This window comes from Oryzias melastigma, linkage group LG17, assembly GCF_002922805.2.
Source record: "Oryzias melastigma strain HK-1 linkage group LG17, ASM292280v2, whole genome shotgun sequence".
In the NCBI taxonomy this organism is placed as follows: Eukaryota; Metazoa; Chordata; class Actinopteri; order Beloniformes; family Adrianichthyidae; genus Oryzias; species Oryzias melastigma.
Window position 1 is genome coordinate 1431803 of NC_050528.1, and position 24025 is coordinate 1455827.

The window sequence follows — 24025 nt, forward strand, 5'->3', positions numbered from 1 at the left end:
ATTCATGTATGCGAGTTTAAAAAAATATCAATTTAGTCAGAATGTATGTTTAGGTCGACCGAGTGTTAGCATTAGCCGTCCTATGGGAAATTCCATTAAATGTTAGCATCAAGCTAGCGGACTTTAGCTTTAGGCATTAGATCGATCTCTATTTTTGTGATGCCTTCTTCCAATATGAAAAGTCTCTTGTTTGCCGAAGGCCCCAAAGAACCGGACGGTCTGAGACTCACCCCGGGCCGGGCTGGGCGGGGACGGGCGCTCCGGCGGGAAGCTGCTCCAGAGGAACGGCGTAGCCGCTGCTCATGGCGTAGGACCCGGATGGAGGCTGACCGGGGTAGACCTGCAGACAGACATGAAGGTCGTCCAGTTCATCCCAACAGCAGAGGCAGCACTAGCTGACAGGAAGTCCCTCAGTCCAAACAGGAAGTGAACTCAAAGCAGCGTTTGGTTGGTGGGTGGAGTCACCTGCTGCGTGGCACTGGCAGGCTGCTGCTGCTGCATGTAGTACTGCTGGGTCTGCAGCTTGGCGTACATGGTGTAGACCGGATCTTCATTCATCAGCTTGGCATACAAGGACAGAGCTTCCATCACCTTCACGTTCAGCTCCGACAGCTCCGAGTGTTTCCTGTCGACGACAACCAGCTGGTGAAATCGTACCGGTGCAGCGGCGACCTGAACATCCCGACCACGTACCTGTCTATGTCCTCCAGCTTCTGGTCGATGAGAGGTCCCATCTGGTTACAAGCACCTGAAAGACAAATACGCCGATTTCCTCTCCAGTTCACCAAAAACCAAAGCTCCTCCCCCCCCTCCTCCTCCACTCGCTGACCTTCCAGCTGCAGCAGCTCCACGCTGTCCGACTGGTTATCTGTTGGATCCGCGCTCTGGATCATCTGCAGCAGCTGGTCCATTTTGTCCTGTGGAGAAGTGGCAGACGTCAGGCTGACACCTCCAGCAGACAGACGGAGAACGCCACCGATCTGACCTCATCTATGAAGACGGGCTCCTGCTCCGGCTCGATGGTCTCCACCTGGATCTCCTCGCTGAACTGAACCGACTTCTTCTCCGTTTTCACTGAAGTTCACGAGAACAAAACAAACGGCGTGAGGAGAACGGATTCAAACGGCAGAGAAAAGCAGGAGACCATTCACTGATTTATACGAGAATAATAAACAACAGTGACAACAAAGACTTTCATGGATCTATTCATAATTCTCTGAAATGCTACTTTAAGCTTGATTTTCTGTGGGCGTATAAAGGAGGCGGAGTCACTCACTCATCTCTGGTTCAGCACTGAGGTCTGCAGTCACGAAGTTGGACGGGAACAATCCGATTCCCTGGTACGTTTCACCTTTCCACCAGTTGGGGTCACTAAGAACCGAACAGCAGAAAACAGATTAAAATACTACTTTTAGTTTTCAGCTCTACCTGAGCAGACAGGTAAAGGTGAGTCATTTACCTGTCATCTAAAATAGTGATGATCTCTCCAGACTTGAAGGTGAGCTCGTTGTCCTCGGCAGCCTCAAAGTCGTAGATTGCTCGAACTTTCCTGCCGTCAGACTTGTGGGAGGAGACCAGGCTGGAGGCGTTTGGGTACAGGCTGGCGAGGGACGCCTGCGGCTGCTGACGCTGCTCCTTCAACGACAGCTCGATCGCTGCGACCACACGAAAAACGGATTTTACCTCCCTAGAAGAAGCTCTGGGCTGTATTTAGATTTATTAACATATTTATATGACTTTGTTGACTTTAAAGCCCAATCCACATGTTAGGTATTTCATCATGTAAAATGTCTTTGAACATTCACCTTTAGCCAGGTCTTCTTCCTCTTTTTTGTTCGTTGACGTGGAGGGATCCTTCGCCACCAACGCTGGGCTGGCTTTGGCCTGCTCTGCAGCCTGGAAAAAGATCGTTTTTAAATCACTTTAGACAGATATTATTCAAAAACATAAAAAAGATTTTTTGATGAGTTCAATTGTGCTTTTAACTATATATTATACAGAATGAAAGTTTCAAAAGGAGTCATCTGGATGAACAGGAGCCCCCACAAACTCAATAAAATTCAAACACCTGTCAGATCTGACAGACCTGGGACCCCACGATGGGGAAGGTGACGCCCTGCTCGCGCAGATTCTTGATCATGGCTGAAATCAGGCTGAGTTGCGGATCGTTGCGGAAATCTTCGGCCCACTCCACCATCAGGGCCTTCAGCTTCTCGCACACCTTCGGGTGGCCCTGCGGATGCAGAAGTGACTCTATAAATACCCGCCGTGGCGTGCTGTGGCCTCACGAATGCCGCTGACAGGAGCAGATACCTTGTTTAGGACGTTACTGACTTCACTGGCGAACTCCCTGGAGCAAACCTCCAGGTGGAAAATTTTGCCACAGTTTGAGACACAAGCGCCGAGAAGCTGCGAGGACGAAGCAGAGCGACAGTTGGTATTCAGGATAGTTGTCTGTGCTTTAGAAATATTCATCAATTAATCATCAAAAGGAATTTTTAAAGCCTTATTGCCATTTAGGACATCTATGTCGGGGTAAATAGTTTAATAAATGGATTGATGGTAACAAAAGCTGGTTAGATTCATATGGCAGATAAATGCTGGATATTGTGGTACAAGCACCAAGTTTGTCACAGATGTACATCAGGACCCCCCCTTCAGAAAAGCCTGCATGGGGAAAAAAAAGAAAAAAAAGATGGCTGCCAATTTTAAAAGTGGCGGCCATAACATCAATTGTTCCAAACATATTTCTGTTTGCTTTAGTCCCGGACCATTTTTCTCTAAACGTCCACATCGGTCAGATGATGCCTTTATGAAATCAGGCAACGGCTGGGCGGACATCGGGCGGTTTGCAGGCCGGCAGCAGCTCTGATTGGACGATTTGTAAAGGTCTCCAGCCGCCCGGTAGCCAGGTGGTACATAAAAAGTGGCCGTTCTGCACGCTTGAGGCTGCCGTCTACATTTATGAAGATTCTGTCTCCTCATCACGCGGTGGAAGTTGTATTTGTGACCGTAACATAAAAACTCTTCATGTCGTTTAAATCTGAGACTTCATGCAGAATTTGAGGAAGGAAGCACCAAATACATCCAGAAACAGGGGAGATCTGAACACCGTTTGCAGATTTAAAAAGTTGATTTCATGATTGTAAATCTTTTATCAGCAGATCAGGTCCATGCAAATCTACATAAAGCAGCCAGAGGAACATTTTGCTTCAGAAAGATCAGAAGTTGAACTCAGGACTCAAACTGCAGACGGACTTCAATGCTAAAAGCAGCTTAGCATTTGTAGGAACTTGCTTTGCCGACAGAAATCAGAGGAGACGATCGATCAGCAGAAACATCAATACAACACAGATACAAACAGTCAGAGCTGCTGCAAGAACTACATTCAAATGATTAAATAACCTGAATCTACGTCTTGAGGAGGTTTTATTCTTTTATTAGAGACAATATTTTATTGTTGTTGGATGTAAAGTAGAATATTTTTTCAAAAACATAATTAAAGAAGAGAGCAGTTTTTTTTACCCTTTTAGATGCGTAATTGTGTTATAAATATTGATGACATTTACTATTGCATTATCTGAGGTGGATTCTTTTAATCTTTAATTTCTCATTGGATTTATTTTTTCTTCTAATCCATAAACATAGCAGCTTTGTGGCTGTTAAAACACATTTTTATCAAACTGAATATTCAGACATTTCTCTGGAGTTTTGCATGAGGGTTTTCTTTGTTTCTGAACTTCATGTCTGCTCTGCTGCTCGTTCAGAACCGTCGGTTCTGACCCGTTCTCTCCCCGTTGATAACTGATGCTCTGCCTGCTTTCCTTCTAATGTGTTTAAGTTGATTCTGTTTCTCCATCAGGAGCCTCTTTTCCAGCGTGACATGATTTATAGGTGCAGCTTTCGAATGCTAATCCCCAACAACATTAACCAAAAACCAGCTCCATAATTGTTTTTGAAACAGTCTCGGTTTGTTCAAATGCAGAATTGTGGAAAAACATAAACAGAAATCACACTTTCTGATCCTGAAAGTTTCTATTTTAAAGTCTTGAAGAACCCACATCAGAAAAGTGGTTTCTAAAACACACAAAATAACAACTAAATGCAGGGTCCGGCTTCACCACGATTCATGGGATTATACAAGTTTGCTTCTTTTTATTACCATTCAAGTAATTAATCAAACTCCTTTTGACAATTCTGTGTTTTTATTGTCATTTTTCTTGTTTTTAGGGCTAAAATTGCTTCAAATAAACCAATCAATCATATTTTACAGAGCGGAGTTGAGAGAAGTGTCTACAGGAAGTGGCGTTTCAGCTGCACTACGACTTAAGCTTTTAATTAGTGCATCTGGAAATTGTGTATCTTTATGAGAAAACCCATCAAACGCCTATTTGAAGAACATTCCCAAATCTTCGTGTGCATTTTCTCAAACTTGAAGTCTGTGTTTTGGCAGCACAATTACATTAAGCACAACATGGATCAGAGTCCAAACGTTTCCCTCCACAGGCCGTCTGTTTCCATCTACTCACGGTCAGAGCTTGCATAGCGACGTGGGGATCCTTGTGGTTCACTCTTCTCATGACAGAACGGAGGCATTCTTTAGGGCTGTAACAAAGAAAAAACGTCTCTGAATAATGAATCAACGGATCAGTGGAATCACAACGATGGAGGATAAATGTGTTTGTGCTTCAGACTGCAGGAGGAAGCTGGTTACCCTGTGCGTGACTGTCCTATCTTATCACATATGTCCAGGATGAGGCCCCAGTCCTCAGCCGTGTTCATCTCACTGGTGGCTTTCTCTGCAGAGGAACCAGAAAAAACGTCTGAACAGCAACAACAGAGAAAAGGTGATCTCAAACAATTTAAAAATAACATTTTAAAATGAACAGGGGTGTCAAACTCAGTCACACACGGGTCCAAAATAAAACACACCTTAGGTCGCGGGCCGAACAGGATAAACATTTATTAAACACTCTAAAACTACGTTTTTAAAGCTGGAACTTTTTAACATAATCATGAACTAGATATACAGCGTTACCTACGATAATGCTAGTGTGAATGCTGTAAACTGAATTTAGCTGCTAAAGATGCTGAAATTGATAGCTAAAAACACTGAATCTGAGAGCCAGCTAGAATATTAGCTAAATGCAAAATTAGCCTAAAAAACTAAAAAAAAAAAAGAAGTTAGGTTAGCCAAAACAGCTAGCATGAAGCTGAAATATTAGCTAGACTCTAAATTAGCCCAAAAAAGAAAAAAAAAATCCTTATTTAGTCAAAGCAGCTGGCATGTAAATGAAATATTAGCTAAACTCCAAAATAACCTAAAAAATAAATTTAAAAAAACGGTAAAAAGCCTAAATTAGAAAAAATAGCTAGCATGCAGCTGAAATATTAGCCAGACTCCAAATTAGGCTAGAAAAAAAACCCGAAGAAGCTGAAATTTGCCAAAATAGCTAGCATGTAGCTTAAATATTTATTCAAAGAGGAACCTCTCGAAAACGAGATGTATCATCTCAAGGGGCTGATCCTCCCATTGTTTAGTAAATGTTAAAATAAATAAAATATAATGACTAATTCACTAATAAAATAGTTGTCGACTATTTTAACAGTTGATTAGTCGACTAATGGTGGCAGCCCTACTAGAGACCAAACAAAATGCTGGGAGTTTTGATCCATGTACCTGAGAGACAAAACTCAGGGAGGAAATTCTTATCAGCTGTTTCAGTTCAGAGAACACTAATAATGTACCAAACCTGTAACCCAGAGTCCAGGGCCAGTCACTCCACCGCTAGGCCACTGAGCTGGAACCATAGACCTTCCAGAACAGTGGAACCAATGTCTGTATATCAATAGTCTATAGCTGGAATCTGCTTTAGAGTTCGGATTTTTCACAAATTCTAATGCTATTATGCCAACTGTTGGTTCCACTTTAGGTTTTTTAAACATCAGACTGTTATTCTCAAGAAAGAACAAGTAAGAAAACAAAGACAGTAAATAAAGAAGGTGAGTAATGAGTAACAACAGATTGGGGTCCAACCAACAACACACCCATGATGACGAGCGTTAGCAGATTAGCATGAACTGCTGACTGAGGGGCGATAGCTGGATTGTGCTGTGTTGAGAGGAATTTGTGTACTTTGTTCGATTCTGCTCACTGAACACGCTAACGAGACGGTTCACCTGAAACAAAGCCGAAAACCCCCAAAGAGTCTGCGGGTTTAGCATCTCCCCCGAGGCAGCTGTCAGTTAGCAAACACACCGGAGCGAGGCGGATGACAGCCGAACCCCGCCTATCCACACCCACCACGACCAGAAAACACGAACACAAACGACTTCATTTCACATTTGATTCTAATTTATGATTAATTCTGTTCACAGATGATCTCATCTGAAAGGCTGTGACGAACCAAACAAAGCTAGCTGGTACATGCTAACAGCTAACCCGCTACAATTAGCCTCCGTCCGTGAAAACTCACCGACATCTTGGTCAAAAGGGTTGGTGGTGAAGAGAGGCATCGCTGATGGTTGCTTCTCCCGGTACGCGTCTCCCGTCGGTCCTTTATTTTACTGAAGAAAACGGCATAGTAGCGGGAGCTTGATGAGCGTAGCTAGCCGACTCTTTTCTACACAGTCACTGCAACAAGCGAGGCATGCTGGGTAATTGAAGCTGACCGTGTTTTTGAAAGTCGTCGGTTAAACTCTCACAGTAATGGTGTCATATATTTCAACATCTATCGCTTTATAACCGTAAAATAGAATCACAATAAACCCGTTAAGCACAGCATCTCACGAGCTTTAAAAAATATACATGACGTCATCGGCAGGTGGTCACGTGACGTGTTTGATCAGGTGGAGGAAACCAGTTCACACTAAATGTGTGACAAAACACGTTTGGAATGAAATATTTCTCAGAACTTTGGTTGAAATTGTTAATAAGAAAGAAAAAAATAACAGTTTTGAGATTTTCTTCAGTTTGATCATGAAAACCTGAAGGTTTGTTTTGTTAAACAAACATTCAGCTCCAAAAGGAAATCCCCCCCTTTGGTCTGAACTTTTATCCTATCCTCATAAAAAGGGAAAATAATTAACTCATTAAATTAATAATTAACTTGTTTTAAGAATCTATTATTATGGCAAACATCTTTTTTAGGATCCAAAACTTTTTAAAAAACAATATATAGCTCTGGTTATTATCTTGTGTTCCTCATCTTTATTTTTAATGAAATTTACAATATCAAAAAATGAAAAACAGCAGAATAAAAAAGGTGTACTAAGATATCTAAGAAATTTTTATCCTTTTCCATTTCTAAAATAATTTGCCATAATGAGTAGAAACATCTTTAAATTATAATTTTCACAGCAGCATCCAAGTAAAAATGTAACTACGTCGCCTATAATTGTATCTTCTCCAAAATGTATTAATTACAGTCCAAAATCTGATCTTAATTTGGACTAAATTATTTTTGCCAACATAAACATTTAGAAAAGATAAAATGTTTAGATTTTATGGAAATGTATACATTTGGGAAGTACAAAAACTTTATTAAATTTTTATAATAATGTTTACAAAATGATTATTTGTTTTAGTAGCCATTTATTGGTATTTGCTTTAAAAACATATAAAAGAAAAAGAAGAAAAACACAGATCTTCATCCATTTCCTGTATATAACATAAACCCCGGCTACATTAGCATGTGTCACTTAGTGATAAGAGCTTCGTATGTCAACAGAGGTAAAACAATTCTACTTTTTAAAGCTCAACCACACAAACTTATGTAAAACAGACGCCTGTTTTACATAGTGCATTCATCATAGGGGACAGTTTATTTTGAAAGGTAAATGTTATAAACATTTACATAGAGGTTATGCATGGGGTTAGTACCAGTTATTGCTTTCCCATAATGCATCTGCATCACCAGTGCCCCACATACAAAATTTACTTTAAAAAAAACTGAAGTAATACTTTTTTTTAAATGACGCTGCAGACTTTACAGACCTTAGAAGTGGTGGATCATCAGGGTCTGTGTGTCTGTAACAGCACAGAAGTGCCTTAAATAACAAACTAGTTCATCATTATAGACGGATGTCTTTAAACTCAACTTTTGTGGGAAGTGCACAGATTAACAAAGTGGTTACATAAAATCAGCAGTTTAAAATATCACCAAAAATATATTTTCTGACGCACTATTTACAGAATAATATACAAAATGAAATGCCAGCGCTGACTTTGCACAGCCTGAATGCGCACTGCAGTCCCATCTGTGCCGTGGAGGAGATGGCTCTGTGCTTGCTCTGTTTTTGTGTCGTCCTTCTAATGATGAACATCAGTTCCTATGGCAGCGAAGCCGCACTGAGCAGCTGGATGTGCTTTATGAAAGTCTTTTGGAGATCTCCTTCCTATGACGTCTGCTGTTCCTACATCCTCCGTCTCAACTCCAGCTTCTGTCCGAGAAGTCCCTCCAAACATCTGAACCGGTTGCTATGAAACTGGGATTTCAGCTGAGAAAACAGAAACACATTTACAAATGACTTCTGTCACAGATTTATCCAATCATATTTGTTTCTCTACTTTCTGGAGCATTATAGGTTAAAGAAAAGAGAACCCATTAACACGAGGAAGATACAGACCGTCAGCTGGTCGTTCACAGATGTAGCCGATGCGATCAGTGCAGTAGAAGTCATTCCAGTAGGCAAAGTGGATGAGGCCGGCACAGTCTTCTCCATTCTCATGACCATGGGTCCAGTTATCCGGCTGACCAGGTTTCCACATGCTGACAACCACAAGGCAAATTCCTTCAACAAACTGTCTGTCTAAACTAAACAAATGACAAACGTAAAGCCAGCAGCTCACTTGACCTGCCAAACTTGAATATTGATGAAATCTTGTCACAGATTCTGACTTCCAGGATCAATAACTTTTAAATAAAACATTTATACTGACAGCAGGTGTTTCTGTTGGGGTTTCCTAACACAAACAACAACCTCTAAAGGCATTTCAACAGAAAAAGACAGAGCTTTTGTTTCTTTTTACTGTGAAGCTCTTTGTGCTGCTGACAGACAGACGGCTACACAGAAGCTGCTAACGGCTAAATGCTAGCTCTGCGATTTAACTCCTTAGGACCTGAGCTGTCCTTTGATATGCCTGTTTTATTTCTCTGACAGAGAAATAAAAGTTAAGAAAATGAACTACTGTGGTAATAAAACCAAAAATGTGATGTCTTAAGAACTTAAAAAAGAATCATAATCTTATAAAAAAGAAACTAATAAATGGTTCTTCTTTTTTTTTCTTGTTTTTTCTAATAAATGGTTTTAATAATAACAGCTAGCCATGAACACTCATCATCAAATTAATACTAAAACAAAGGCATCATTATTTTAAGAGTTTTAAATGAGGACAGGAGATATAAACTATAAACTTCAACCAAAGAGTACTGTCTTAAAAATGATTGTTCTTACGAAGTGGATTACCAAAACACTCCTTAGATTTGCTCCTGGTCCTTCTGTCAAACTTGAGACCCTTTTGGCTCGTTTCCACTAAACAGTATGGACCAGACCGGTCCCCTCTTGCCTGGTTTAGAATGGTCCGGGCAATTCAATGCCTCGTTTCCACTCAGCGGTCCGGACCGGACTGGACCCCTTAAGCTGGACCGACTGGTACCATTTCTGGTCCCCTGTTGGTCATAGGTCCATAGAAAAATGAAATGGACCCGTTAGGGCGGAGCTTCTGTCATCACTCAATGTAACCCATTGATTGGCGGGAAGGTTTTACAACAACAGGAAGTATCCAACCAGCGCTGTTCCTGACTCTAGATCCAAACCAAAAGTTTTGTCCTCTCTTCAGCTGTATTCTTCTTCGACCCCCACCACCCCAGGAATCTTCTTGGAAAGAATAATCTATTCTTTACATATAGTATTCCCGGGGTTGGGGACTGTTTTGGGGACGGGGGTTGGAACAGGGTTTCTGTCTCACCCGACCCCTGTGGCTGAAGAATGTCCGTTACTGATCCATACTCTTCAAAAACACTTCTGATCGTGCTTTGTAAAGATTTATTGAAGAACATTGGAGTATTGCTCAACTGGACCACTCAATGGAAACGAGGCATTTGTTGCTCTCGAGTCAACGGGTCGGCCCATGAGTCTCTGAGCCCGACATTAATCAAAGACTTGTTTCGGTCCCTTACTCACGTGTATTCAGGTTTTGTTCCATCCACCCACTTCCAGACGTTTTCCTCTTCCAGGTCTGTGAGTCCCAACCAGAAATAGCCTCTCTTTGCAACAACAGTTTTCACAAATTGCTACGTAAAAAAAAAAAAAAAAATTAACAAAATAGTTTGTGATTGAATAATTGCGTGTGCCTTTACATTTACCTGCTCCTCCTCATTATTGATAATGACCATATGGGATGAAATGTTGGTACAGAAGAGTTTGGCCTCATTAAAGTTGAGTCTCTGAGAACCAGAGGAGAAGAAGTAGCAGCTGTTCCTGAACCTCAAGTAGCCGTCTGGACATCCTGGAGATGAAATATCACAAACATGAATGAGCTGCAGTGCATTACACCCGCTGTGAGCCAACTTTAGATGATCCCTCAGCTTACCTGATTTTTTGGTGGACACAAGTGGGACCTTGGATGGGACCTGAGCCTCCTGAGAGACTGAGGTCTGGGTTTTCTCTGTAGGCACCGTAGCTGGAGTTGGTTCTGAGGGTTTGATGACGTGAGGGGGGTCTTGAGGCTGCACAGACACTGGAGATATTGGAGCGGGCAGCCCCGGGAGGCCTGGAGGACCAGGTGGGCCAATGGGTCCAGAAAGTCCTCGAGGCCCCTCCAACCCTGCTGGTCCTGGTAACCCTGAAGGACCTGGAGGCCCCTGTTGTCCCAGCAATCCTGGCGGTCCATCTTTTCCAGGAAGACCAGGCTCCCCAGGATCACCTTTATCCCCAGGGCTTCCAGGTCGACCTCCAGGACCCCTTGATCCTTTACTTCCTGGGAACCCTGGAATCCCTCGCAAACCTTTTGGACCCACCGAACCTTGTGGTCCCATAAGTCCTTTGTCTCCTTTGGGACCCACCATCCCAATGACCCCTTGGTCTCCTTTCTCACCTTTTGGTCCAAGGTGGCCTATCAAACCATGGAGACCTCTAGCACCCTTTGGGCCTGGTGGACCTGGAGGACCTGAACCATAAAAGCAACATTTTATTACATTAGTCAGTTGTGTTAGTCCAGTCCAAACCATTTCCACGGTCCTTACCGCGCAGGATGGTGAAGTTGGTGATGAGCTGCGAGTGCATGCTGTCCACCACCTTCATCTCCTCCATCACCATGGAGAGGTTTCTGACCTCTTTGTCCAGTCTGGTCAGCAGCTCATCCTGCTGGGCTTGCAGCCCCACACCGTCGGCCTTCGCCTCGTCCAGGCTGTTATTGAGCGCCGCCAGCAGGTCTGTGTGTTTGATTACGGTTTCGGCACAAGACCTCAGGTCGTTCAGGTTGGACATGATGGTCCCGAGGATGTTCCCAGCAAAGGTGACATTTGCGGTTATGTCTTTCATTTCACTCTCATGTCTGTCCAACCGCGCTTCCATTTGATCAAACTTCATGGAGGTGGCGTTGTAATGGTCTCTCTGGTGGTCCATCAGCTCTCGCAGGGTCTGGTCACGCCCCTCAGAGAGAATTGAGGCGTTTTGGATTTGGCCTGTGAGAGTACTTAGCTGAGCTCCGATATCGTCCAGAGTTTCTCCGTTGGATCTGGACAAAGCTGAGTTGTTGGCTGCCAAGACCTGAAGGTATTTGACTTTTTCCTGGAGCCACACCGCTTTGTTCTGTGCGTTTGAGGCCGTCTGCTGCAGGACTTGGTAGTTATTCTTCAGCTTCTCGACTGCCTGCCCCGTGTCTTCCACCGTCTTCTGCAGAGTACTCAGGAGGTTCCACTGAAGCGCCCCGGAGATATTCAGCGCACTGATGCTGACCTGGGTTTTCCCCTGGATTTCCACTTGACCCTGCATCTCCGTCTGGAGCAAAGCGGTGTCTAATTGGAGGTGATCGATCGTGTTGCTGTAGGAGGCCAGCGTCTGATTGATCCCTCGCAGCGACGCCGTGTTGCCCTCCATGAAACTCTGCAGGGAGACGTGGCCGTCTTGTGTTGTGTCTCCTGCTTTTAAAAGTTCTTCCAACACGTGACTGTTGCTGGTCGCTCTGACAGAAATGTTCTGCAGTTGGCTTTGTAATGCCTCCAGATTTGACTTGAAGGTTTTGATGTTATTGGTGGCATTTATTGATTTCTCTCCTGTCTGATAATCTGATACGATAACAAACACAAAAAGAAATACGATAAATGCTCCATTATTTATTTAAAGACCCACTCCAATGATTTTTTGTTGGTGTTTTTAACCGAAGCTTTCTCACTCCCAACTCCTCATACATGGAGGTACGTTCAGGACCCCTCCACATCATTTTTTGGGACCCGTGATTTAGTGGGGAGCTGCAGACACCCATCTACGGCTGCTACAATTAGTCGACTGATCGACAACTAATGGACTATTAAAATAGTTGACAACTAATTAGTCGATTAGTCATTTCTTTATATTAAATGGAGTCAGTGTAGTAACGTTGAACAAAGTTGTGAGCATTCAGCATCAAAAAAATCACTTTTGTTCTATTTGAGTTCGTGAGACCAAAACTATATATTTTGTGAAAAATAGTTCCTTGTTTCAGATGGCAACTTCAGTTGGTTTAATCTTGTTTTAATACCTGACACTAATAAAGGACAGAAGCTGCACAATTCATTAATAGTTTAATAAACTATCATGTCAATTGTCTTTATTTTTAGTTAGTTTGAAGCTAATAATGGTTAAGATGTATGCTTTACATCCACCTTGCGCATGACCTGATTAGTCGACAAATTGGAAAAAATAATCAGTGATTAGTGGACTGTTAAAACAATCGTTAGAGGCAGCACAACACCCAGCACACCAAAAAGTGGTGTGGGGGGGGCCCGAACCCATATGTCCATTCATGACGAGTTGAGAGTGACAATGTGTAGTTTTAACAGGTTCTAGAGATCTTTTTCTGAAAAAAAAATAAGCTTGAAATTGTATTTCGGAGTATTTTTTTGTTCAAATTGTTGTGAATCAGAAGCAGACGTAGAATTACTGTGAATACGTTGGGCGGGCCACAAGCTCCTTACCCCAAGAAAACAAAACAAATATTTAGATTTTGTTTAAAAACTGCAAAATTATAACTGGGAACACTTTGAAAATACCTCAAAAGATGATCACAGTGGGACTTTAAAATATTTATTTGTGGTTCAATGCTGTGTAAACAGTTACCTAGTTTCTTTAAGTCTGTCTCCACAGCGTTGATCTTGCCTCCATAATCTTGCATGCCTTCTGTGACGTTCTCCATCTTCTGGACCACTGGGGAAAAAAGGAAAAATGATTTCCATAGAAAAAGACAGAAAAACTCACAAAATGAAAAAAGGACAGTGGTTACATTTCAAAGAAATCCTTTCTTTTGCTGAATTTCCTTTTTTCAGGTGAACTTTGATGAACTTGGATGAGAGGATTGCAGGTTCGGCGCCTCTCCTTGTGTCAGCATCCATGGGCAAGACACTGAAGCCCACATTGATCCTGGTGGTTTTAGGTGGGCACCATGACAGGAAGCAGAGTGTGAATGTGACTGTAAGGCAGTTTGGGCCTCAAAGGAAGGCAGAAAAGCGCTATAGAACTATTTGCCAGGCCTGCATGGTGGTGCAGCGGTTAGCCCTCGGTGAGAAGGCCAAATACCGGCTGGGACTTTTCTGAGTGGAGTTTGGATGCTCCCCAGGGACTCCGGCTTCCTCCCACAATCCAAAATCATGCTTTATTGATGTCAACAGTACCCAGGTTAGGCTACGGCAGTTCTGTGACCCCAAATGGGACCCAAGCTGGTTCAGAAAATGTACAGTTTCTGGCTCAGACCAGAAGGGGGTGCTGCAGTGTGGCTAATGGGAAAGCCAAACTGCAGCCTTCAGTACAAAGTTCAGATATTATACAAAATCCAAGTATTGGATCTTTTTATTTACATATTTCTATCTGAAGTCCCACCAAATAAAAACATCAAACACCACCAGAGCCCTCGCCAACGCCGACTTCTCTTCACATCTGCAACTACAACCGAGTCCTCCCCTCTGAGGTTTGTTTTTCTGTCAGTAGGTGGCCATCTGAAAACCCGACCGAGCTCTCAGTGTTATCATTCCAGGAGTGACAGAAACACACAGAAATAGCACACAAACAAGGCAAACAAGGCACGGCTGTTGACCGACTGCTGAGCGCTTCTGCAGCTGGACTCTTCTCCCTCCTGTTCTACGGAGCACCAAGGCTTTATTGGAAAATACTTTCAAACACCTTCAACCTCCTCTTTCATATTCCACCATCCATTCATGCCCCTCAGCAGAAACATTATCAGCTTTTTTCATAATGTTTATGGACGGTGGAGGGGTCACCCTGAGCCCCAAAAGAGACTGATCAATGGCAGAAAAAACTCTGAAACTGATCAGGTCGTCTGACGGCCAAACTCACGAAGCTGAAATCAGAGTTCATTCCAATCAAACCCTCTTTTTTAGACATTTGCAGTTGTTTGTGAGTCAACCTGTGGTTCACGAGAAAACAAATTGCTACCAAGCCATAAAATCTTCTCCTGGCAGTAAAGTGGGGTTACTCTGCACTCCGTCATCTGGTAGACATTAGAGCTGAAGCTTCAGAACGGCACGGCCTCAACGGCAAAAACAGACCAAAGCTGCAAACCACCATAACCTTGAAGGTGTTTTTATGATTTAGGTCATCTCTCAGTTACCTGAGCAGAACGTTATACTTTCAGGAACAATTTAGAAGATTTTGAAGCACAAATGTGCCAAATGATCCGGTCCCTGGGGCGATACGTTCCAGCAGAGCCGGAGATAACAGACATTTCTCTTTGACTCGATTCAGTACAGCAGTTCAAATCAGAAAAAACATGGACTGCACAACAAGTTTCTCCTCAGAAACGGACTTTTCTCTGAACGATATCAGTTGGTCAGGAGGAGAAAAGATAAGATTCAATAGAAATGCTAATCTCATTCATTCATTCAGCTCTGACATCAGCGGTATAAACGAAGCTGGAGGCAGAGAGGAGTCCAGCTCAGGAGCTGCTGTCGCTCAGGTTCCTCATTTAGCAGCTGGAGAAAAACTATTTGATCAAAAAGGAGCAGATCCAAAATAAAATCTTTAGATATTGTCCAACATTTTAATTTGGTGATGTTTTTCTTTTTATGGTTTCTTAAAAAGATTAGCAGATCTAATCTACCAATTTTGCCTGTTTGACCCTGGAAGGTTGTGGGTCCAAATCCATACCAGAGATTGTAAACTCAAAGCCTCCCTGATTGACACTCGGGATGGGATCGAGGAGTTCAAACCACTGGATAGTTCCAGAGCGCGGCTGAGTCTGCAGGTGACCCCTCCCCCAGCGAAGGGGAAATGTGGAAAACAAATTTAAAACACTTATGTGTGACAACCAATGATATTTTAAAAGAACTACAGTATAACATCCCTAATAAATCCATTCATAGACCGAGCTGGATTGTTCTGAACTTACCTTTGTATCCGAGGACCGCCACCGCTATAGTGAGCAGGGCGCACAGCACGTACAGGAGCGCAATGGCCGCCCTCAAAACCCAGTCATTCTTACACTTGGTGCACTCCGCTCCCTCCTGGATTCCTGCAACACACCAGGATCCGAGTCACAAACGGTCCGCGGGGTGCGAGCTGGCCCCAATACATTTATGCAACAACGTTTGGAAGTAAAACAGTAAATTTATGATCCAATTCAGCGCACCAATAAAATAAAAAGGAAATGAGTCAAATGTTTCTAACCAAGAGAGAAAAAACATGAAGTTTCTGCTTTCTTCTCATATTTAAGTTTAGTTTCTATGAAATGGACCAGTCAGTACTTTTGTCAGCCAAGAACAAAAAAAAAAACACAAACAAAACATGTAGAGTCAAGAACAAGCCAGAAACTCTGAGAACATCGCGGCCCAAACAGCATCTGTTCTGCAGCAACGACGGTTTGGCCCAATAATGGTTCTTCCCGCAAATCATTAACAATTTATGGATCTTGAACACTTTGAAAGGACAACAGGGATGTTAGATCTGCAGATTTACCAATTATTTTCTCTAATTTCCTCTTAAACAATTAGAATATTGAGGAGTAGTTGAATGTGGTGATCATAGAAACACCTTAAATATAAATATGTTATTTTTATGATTGTTGGGTAAATATGGACCCCCACACATCTGTGCAAACATCACACGAGGATGTTTCTGTACCTTCTAAAAGTTCTACAGAAACAGGAATGAGAGGAAACAAGCGGCTGGACAGCTGCAGGTCACGAGGAGACGGTTCCTCTGGTTCCCCACAGTGAGCGCCCGCCACGCTCCCGAAACCTTTCTTCATGGAACCGTACATCAGAACTGCAAACCCCTGAAGAAAAAGACGGACCCCGGCCCGACTTTCTCTGCTGGAGGGGGAGCGGTGGAAAATGCTCAGTCACCTTCCTGGCCTCAAACGTGTGAGTTCAAGCGGTTTGAAAACACCAGACGAAGAGAAAAATGTGCAGGAAAAAGATCTGAGGTGAACTGGTTTCTCAACTTTTTATTTGCACTGAGCTTCTATAATTTCTGTTTCCAACCATTTTTCCAGAATCTGCTGTTCTTTCATCTACACAGAGTGATGATGGAGAGCGAGCACTTCCCAGAAGGTCGTGGAGTTTGGTTCCAGAGCAGCAGAACCGAAACACAAATGTTTGGCTTCCATTAAGAATGTTAAGGAGGTCCAGAGAACTAGTGCAAACATTTGTCTTTTTTTCTATCTGTTCAGGATGTTAATGCGGGTTATGGTCTGAATGAAGCATCGCTTCAGCTTGTAGGATCACAACAAAAGAGAGAGAAACATCTGTAAAAACAGAGCCACCAAACGGAGCTTTAACGTCTAAAACAAACATCCTCCATTCCTTCAGCTTCTGGAGTCATTATGGTCTCCTGGAAGACGGCCCTCTTTAGTCAGCAGGTGAAGCATGTTCAGCAGAAACGACTCCAGGAGGTAAACATGCAGACGTCGTAAGCTGAGTGTGAACATGAGGCCTGATGGAGGACCGGAACGAGAAACACATGAAGAAGAAAAAGGACGGACCAGCCGTACGTACGCCAGACAGCGCCGAGTCACAACAAATATCTGCTGACATTAAATATTTAATACTGTACATTTATGGAACAACTTCTATAATGTCCATCCGTATGGTTCTGATCCGAGGAAGTGAAGATCTTCATGGACAGAACTTCCTCCCAAATCCTGATTCTTTCTCCTTCCAGTTCACCAAAGACTCTTTTAGCTAATTCTCCAATGTTTATTGACTGTGATCAATACATTCAATCATTGGTTTCTCAGAGTTCTTGATAAAATAATCAAAGCTAACATCAAAATGCTCTTTCATTGATTTACAATCCTTTCCAACTGCGGTCAAATGAGCCGCCGTTCACATTTCCGTGGTCACATCAAGAAGCTCCGTGGAGTCTGGTGGAGATTTTCCAGCGTTCTCAGTCCTGCTACCGTAAGTATTGGATGAAACTCACACCAAAAATCCAGTGATGCTGATTTGACCACAGAAATGTGAACGGCGGCTCATTTGACTGCAGTCAATGTGAAGATACCATCTTCTCTTCTCCAGAACCTGAACTAGACACTAGGAACAGATGAGGGTTTAGTGCATGTGCAGCAGAGCTGTTGATGGAAAGAAGATCATTCATTCAGACAGAGTCTGTCCAAGACAGTTTGATTGGTTTAAAGGAGGAATACTCTAAATGATTTCTGATTACATCTGTTCTTTTCAGAAGAAAAATGCCACACAGACATTTATAAACTCTAAAAACAGGATTTTCATCAGAGGGAGACTTTAAAAAATTACAAAGCAAAAAAATCCAAGTTCAGAATTTCATCACTTCTGGTGTTTTAGGAGGAAAGTCTCACTGAACCCCCAATCCTATGAAAACTGTTTTTAACATGTTCTTGTGGCTGTTTCTGATGACGGAGGACAAATATAAAGAAAATTACAATTAGATTTCAGAGTTTTTTTAATTGAAATTGTTGTGAATCAGAAGCAGACGAATGAAACGCCGTTTGAAAAAGATCGTATTTGTGATGAAGAAAATACATCAGGTACTCTGTTCTAAGCTACAGGGAGGGGAATTGGGGCGGGGTTACACTGTGCCAACAGCCCCGCCCACATCTCAGAGGTGAGTTTCTAATGAACTCCTGCTGCTCTGCAGAAACTATGTCCTAGAAAACGACAGTTTTTTCAAATTTTGCATAAAAACAGAATCATCAAAATGAAAAAACGATGTTAAAAGAAAACAGGAGACGATCAGAGTGAGATTATAACAGATTGTGAATTCCATCACATCTGTGGTTTTAGGAGAAACATCTCATCAAAGGATTTTTCAGTGCAGTTTTTTTGTGAGACAAAAGAAATGAATTGAGCTCATGGATTCATTTAAGTTCATAAACGAACATAAATGTGTAATTACGGTTTAATTAACATGTAATTAGAATGTAAACAATGTTTAATCCGTGGATCATTTTTTATGTTATATAAGTAATAAATCAGAGGACTGAGGGGAGAAGAGGAGAAAGAAAGCTGGAGTCTGTATACAGTGAGGTCTGTAAAACAGATGTATTTCATTTGAACTCTGACTCAAAGGGAAAAAGCCCCCCCCCCATGAACCTGACATTAGACTTGGCTGCACGCTCTCCCTCATTCCTGGCTGCCAGTGGAAATTTCCATGGCAACACAAAGAGAGCCTGTGTGGAGGAGTGAAGTGTCTTGGTGAGTTTTAGCACCGTGTCATGTTCTGTCATTCGGCTGCTGCCGCAGGAATCTTTGTTCCTTCTGTTCCGAAGAGAGAACCCGGCTTTCCCGCTCCACACGGGGGTTCTGGTGGAGCCAAACTGACGTCCAGCTTCTCAAAAGGTTCTGCCGGGCTTTAAAGTGGTTCAAGGGCCATGTGGGATCCATTTACACATGTAAAAAAGTATGATTACATCTAATTGTGGTTTGTAATTTCCATAGTAAGTGTCTCGCTGGAACTACTTGGCTTTGAAAAAGTGTTTCAGCAAACAACACAAGTTAGGACGCAAAAACAGGAAGTTTAGTCAACAAACATGTTCAGGAATGAAGACGCGGATCGACGCAGAGATGTAAGGAAGAGCTGAAACGTGGAGCGTCACTGACGGGGTGATCCTCTAGATCAGGGGTGATCCTCTAGATCAGGGGTGATCCTCTAGATCAGGGGTGATCCTCTAGATCAGGGGTGATCCTCTAGATCAGGAGAGTCAAACTCAATCATACAAGGGGCCAAAATCCAAAACACACCTGAGGTCATGGGTCAATGCTGTAAGCTGATTTTGGCTGCTGAAAATGCAAGTGCTGACAGGTGAAGATGCTGAAACTGATCGTTAGAAACGATGAAGCTGAAAGCTCAAAATGCTGAAGTTGATAGCGAGCTAAAACTGTTAGCTAAATACCAAATTAGCCTTAGAAAAAACAAAAGTAGGTTAGTCAAAACAGCTAGCATGTAGTTGAAATATTAGCTAAATGCCAAAAGAGCCTAAAAAACTGAAAAAAGCCTAAATTAGCCCAAACAGCTAGCATGTAGCTCAAATATTAGCTAAACTCAGAACCACCTAAAAAACTTATAAAAAAAGCATATTTGCCAAAGTAACTAGAATGTAGCTGAAATATCAGCTCAACTTCAAAACAGCCTAAAAAAAACTTAAAAGGAAAAGATTAAATTAGTCAAAACAGCTAGCATGTAGGTTCAATATTAGCTAAACTCCAAAATAGGGTAAACCATCTAGTAAATGCCAAAATAGTCCAAAAAGATAGCATAATGGCAATTTTAAAACTTTAAAACCGAAACTTTTTCAACATAATTATGGTAGGAATATTATTCCAGAATAAATCAACTGCACGGCTGCACGGTGGCGCAGTGGTTAGCGCTCTTGCCTCACAGCGAGAAGGCCCCGGTTCGACTCCCGGCTGGGGGATTTGGGACCTTTCTGTGTGGAGTTTGCATGTTCTCCCCGTGCATGCGTGGGTTTTCACCGGGGACTCCGGCTTCCTCCCACCGTCCAAAAACATGCTTCATAGGTTCATTGGTGACTCTAAATTGCCCCTAGGTGTGAATGTGAGAGTGGATGTGTGTGTGATTGAGGCCCTGAGACAGACTGGCGACCTGTCCAGGGTGTACCCCGCCTTCACCCCTCAGCAGCCGGGATAGGCTCCGGCACCCCCGCGACCCCAAAAGGGACAAAGCGGTCAAGAAAATGAATGAATAAATCAACTTAATTCTTAAATAGCTTTCATTATTTTACTATCCATAATGACATGTGTCAAAGTTGAGGCCCGGGGGCCGGATCTGGCCCCCGGGCCTCAACTTTGACACATGCGCTCTATATGGTTCTGCTGTGTTCAGAAGGTGATGGAGTTTCTGGCTGCCACAGTAAAATAAAGTTGTGTAAACCCCGTCAGTCCCAGGAAGGTTCAAACCCGTGGTGACCTCCCTGCCTCCTCTCAGCAGACGGCGGCGAGCGCTGACGTCCCTCCAGCCTCTGCAGCGCGGCGCCTGACTGCTGATGCATTCCCAGGAGATCGCCTGTTTATTGTTACAGAACTATTTCCTTCAGGGGATGCTAAAGATGTTCTGGAGTGTAGGAAGAGAACAACAATGTGACACAGAGACGTTGGAATCTGTGGTGCATCAGCAGCGACACGGAGATCAGACGAGTGATGGAATGATCTGCAGAACTTGGTTCAAACATCGAGTTTTGTTTTGGTTCAAGTTATGATTTTTGTGATACAAAACAACAACAAACAACTAAAAAAATCAAATAAATGTTGCTAGTAGGCACGTAACAGAAGAAAACCCTTCAGTTATCTTATAGCCTAGTGATGTAATCTGTCCTTACGGATCGAATTATGAATTATGAATTATGGCTGGGCCTACTAAAGGCAGATATGTCTTATGTGCATCCATCTTTGAAGAAGTTTGGAATATTTTCATGGGAGAAACACGGATACAGGGGTTTCTCTGGGATGACGTCATGAATGGAACGGCAGCAGCAGTTCATCCACGCGCAGCGACAGGCGGAGCTTCAGGAATCGAGCCGCTTTACATCCAGGTAGGAAATTACTAACTAATATTTCATAAATATTTTGGTTTTTAGTGTTCCAAAGGTAATATATGATCATATATAAGGATATAGTTCACTCTGAAAGGCTTAAGAAAATCCTGGTAGGACCCTTTAAGGTAGAGTTGGGCACAATTGGGTTTTATTAGGTTCCGGTACCAAAGCGGTTCTTTGATTTTGGTTCCTATTTGGTGCCAGTAATAAAAAATAATCTCTACATCTTCCCAAATCAACACATTTTCATTCCCAAGTCATCACACATTGACGAGTGGTTACAATGTGTTGGGTGTCGTCGTTTTTTGCTGGATGTTCCCATTAAATCAGATTTAAGATTTAATATTCAATATCCATATTGATTCAATTTTCACTTCTTGAAATTGGTGATGTCATATCTGACATTCAGAAAAACAAAGTAGTGAGTATGGTGTCTGAATTGTACTGTATAGTTTTTAGTAGTTAGGGATGAAGGTGGGAATTTGAACACAAACTGCTATCACTCATTTCTCCTCCAGGATCTGTACTTTCATGAATGAAAGAGACGCCATCCAACGTCAAACCCAAACCCGTGTCGACCTGGTTTAACTTTCAATGCGTGTTCAGTAGCGTTTCATATGTAGAGCCCGAAAATAAGAGAATTTGAAACAGAGAAACCTGAAATGCACATTTACAGACTTCTCATGAACACGCGTTGCTGACTGCAGTGTGAACGTAGCTGTAGACTCACCACGCCTCCCCTAAGATGGCCTCTTCTCTAAGAACCTCTATGGACCCGGACAACCCAGAAACCAGCAGAACCGGTGCAGGAGTTGACCTGTACGGGTTCATGTGTCTGAGGCTTAAGCACAACAGGTGCAGGTGTGCAGTAGAGATGATTCCCTTCCTCCACACACTGGTGTAACATGCAGTTCTAGAGCTGTGGCTCCCATGATAAAGGCTGAGATCATTCTATGGAAAAACATCTTCTAGAAGCATCTTTTTCAGACAGAACAAACTGAGAGTTCCTCCACAGAAAGCCTAAGCCGAGCTCAGCCAACACAGCCGGGTCGCGGTGGACCCCCTCTGGCTACTGCGCTTAACAGAAGAATGCTAACAAGTGAGCGCTACTCAACGGGGGACGTTACCACGGAGACAAATTACTGAGACATTCCTGGAAATGCTGAGCCAGGCTCGACTGGGCTGCTGTATACTCTGGGTCCTGGAGAACAGGTTTACAGACGGGCCCCAGTCCTCTGGCACATCTGGTTCTGGTTACCGCGATCAAATGCAAACACTCGATCCACTCGCTCAAAGCAGCAGAGAGTCCGGACTCGGCAGTTTTACAGGATACTCATGTTTAGAGGATGAGAACTGAGATACTTTCTGAAAATATCCACATGTCCCTGCAGGAGGGGGGGGTCCTTAAGAGTCTGCACACGTCAAATAAACATAAGAAACTTCATTGTTGGAGGTCTGCAACAGACAAACAGGACGGTTCTCCTCCACGACACACGCCGACGATGCGTTCACACCGAACACGATTCGCGCTCCGAATCCCAAACCTCTCAGCTTCTTCCCTTTCCTTCTCGGCGGTGCGGAAAAAAATGGAAAATTTTGGCAAAGAAACATCAAAACAACAAGAACAATAATGTGTCGATGCAAAGAAAAACTATCATAACATTCATTAGGAGTGTCGCTACATTTTCTCTATGTGGAACTCTATCGACGGCACCGCTGACGCCGCATGTGAAACCACACGTCACTTCTGCTAAAACATCTTTTACGGTAGCGTGTGGGTGTCGTGTCACTTTCACTAAAGCGTTTTATCCTCAGAGTATGTCTTAGATCTTAGCAGCAATAATAACCTCGTAGAGTGTTAATATAGTACCTAAAACCATTACAGATAATGAACTAATTAATCGCAAACATGGAAAAAAATAATCGCGATTAATTGTAATTATTGTTATTTTTCTTAATCACTGTATTTGCTCACCACATATTATCTGTGAATGATCACAACATAAAATCACACACATTTAGACGATTTATTTTAAATTAGTGCTGTCGGTTAATTAAAAAAAAATCTGATTAATCACACTTTTGTGTTGTGATTAATCCCAATGTTTAATCAGGTACATTGTACTTGACAAAATGCGGCTCTTCTGAACAAAAACAACAAACAAACAAATGCAATTTATCCAACAATCTTTTGAACAAAAACAGGTGAGAGACAACATTGTTCCTTCATTTTTATCGTCTGAAATGTTTAAATTTATCAAGCGACCATCGTATTAGAGGGACAATATGTGACGATGTGTTTTAACACAAGCCTGAACCACCAAGGCACAGCGAAAGGCTGTTTCTTTGTAACATGTAATTTATTTGTGTTAATAAATATATGATAACAATATATGGTTGCACAGTGTTGCACGTGGGCGTCTTTTTGTTTTATTTGGCGCTGTAATCCAGTCGGGAGAACTCTCAGTTGTTGAGAAAAACAAATTCTTGTGATCACTGAGTTTCACTGTTTGGAAATGACTGTCGTAAAGTGGAGCGAGCGAAGGACCTTGTGGTTCACGCGTGCGGGGTCAGCGGTGCACCAGGTAGAGTTCCGCATACAGAAAATGTAGCGACTAGAGAACGATCAGACTCTCAGCCATGCTTGTTTTGGACGGCACTTCTTCTTCTTCTGCACTTCTGTCAGCAGCAAATGCTGATACTCAAACCTACAGCGCCCTCTAGTGGTTGTTAGTGGGAAAATGACAAATATATGAGCCTATTCATGTTAAAAAAATCACAAAA

The 24025-nt window shown here is 42.7% G+C and overlaps 1 protein-coding gene across 1 annotated transcript in view; it reads right to left on the bottom strand.

Annotated features, from left to right (window-relative positions):
* Positions 1 to 24025, bottom strand: part of LOC112147583 (signal transducing adaptor molecule (SH3 domain and ITAM motif) 1) — a 39891-nt gene that overhangs the window by 2900 nt on the left and 12966 nt on the right. The window contains exons 3-22 of the mRNA XM_024274092.2: positions 15602 to 15724; positions 13321 to 13407; positions 11247 to 12290; positions 10595 to 11170; positions 10368 to 10510; positions 10186 to 10295; positions 8629 to 8771; positions 6477 to 6563; positions 4715 to 4799; positions 4530 to 4605; positions 2314 to 2409; positions 2087 to 2233; positions 1806 to 1896; positions 1460 to 1655; positions 1277 to 1371; positions 986 to 1074; positions 830 to 917; positions 694 to 748; positions 466 to 625; positions 231 to 340 (exon numbers count right to left, since the gene is read on the bottom strand). Coding sequence (XP_024129860.2) covers positions 231 to 340; positions 466 to 625; positions 694 to 748; positions 830 to 917; positions 986 to 1074; positions 1277 to 1371; positions 1460 to 1655; positions 1806 to 1896; positions 2087 to 2233; positions 2314 to 2409; positions 4530 to 4605; positions 4715 to 4799; positions 6477 to 6563; positions 8629 to 8771; positions 10186 to 10295; positions 10368 to 10510; positions 10595 to 11170; positions 11247 to 12290; positions 13321 to 13407; positions 15602 to 15724 — 3601 coding nt within the window. The remainder of the gene's footprint in view (positions 1 to 230; positions 341 to 465; positions 626 to 693; positions 749 to 829; positions 918 to 985; positions 1075 to 1276; positions 1372 to 1459; positions 1656 to 1805; positions 1897 to 2086; positions 2234 to 2313; positions 2410 to 4529; positions 4606 to 4714; positions 4800 to 6476; positions 6564 to 8628; positions 8772 to 10185; positions 10296 to 10367; positions 10511 to 10594; positions 11171 to 11246; positions 12291 to 13320; positions 13408 to 15601; positions 15725 to 24025) is intronic.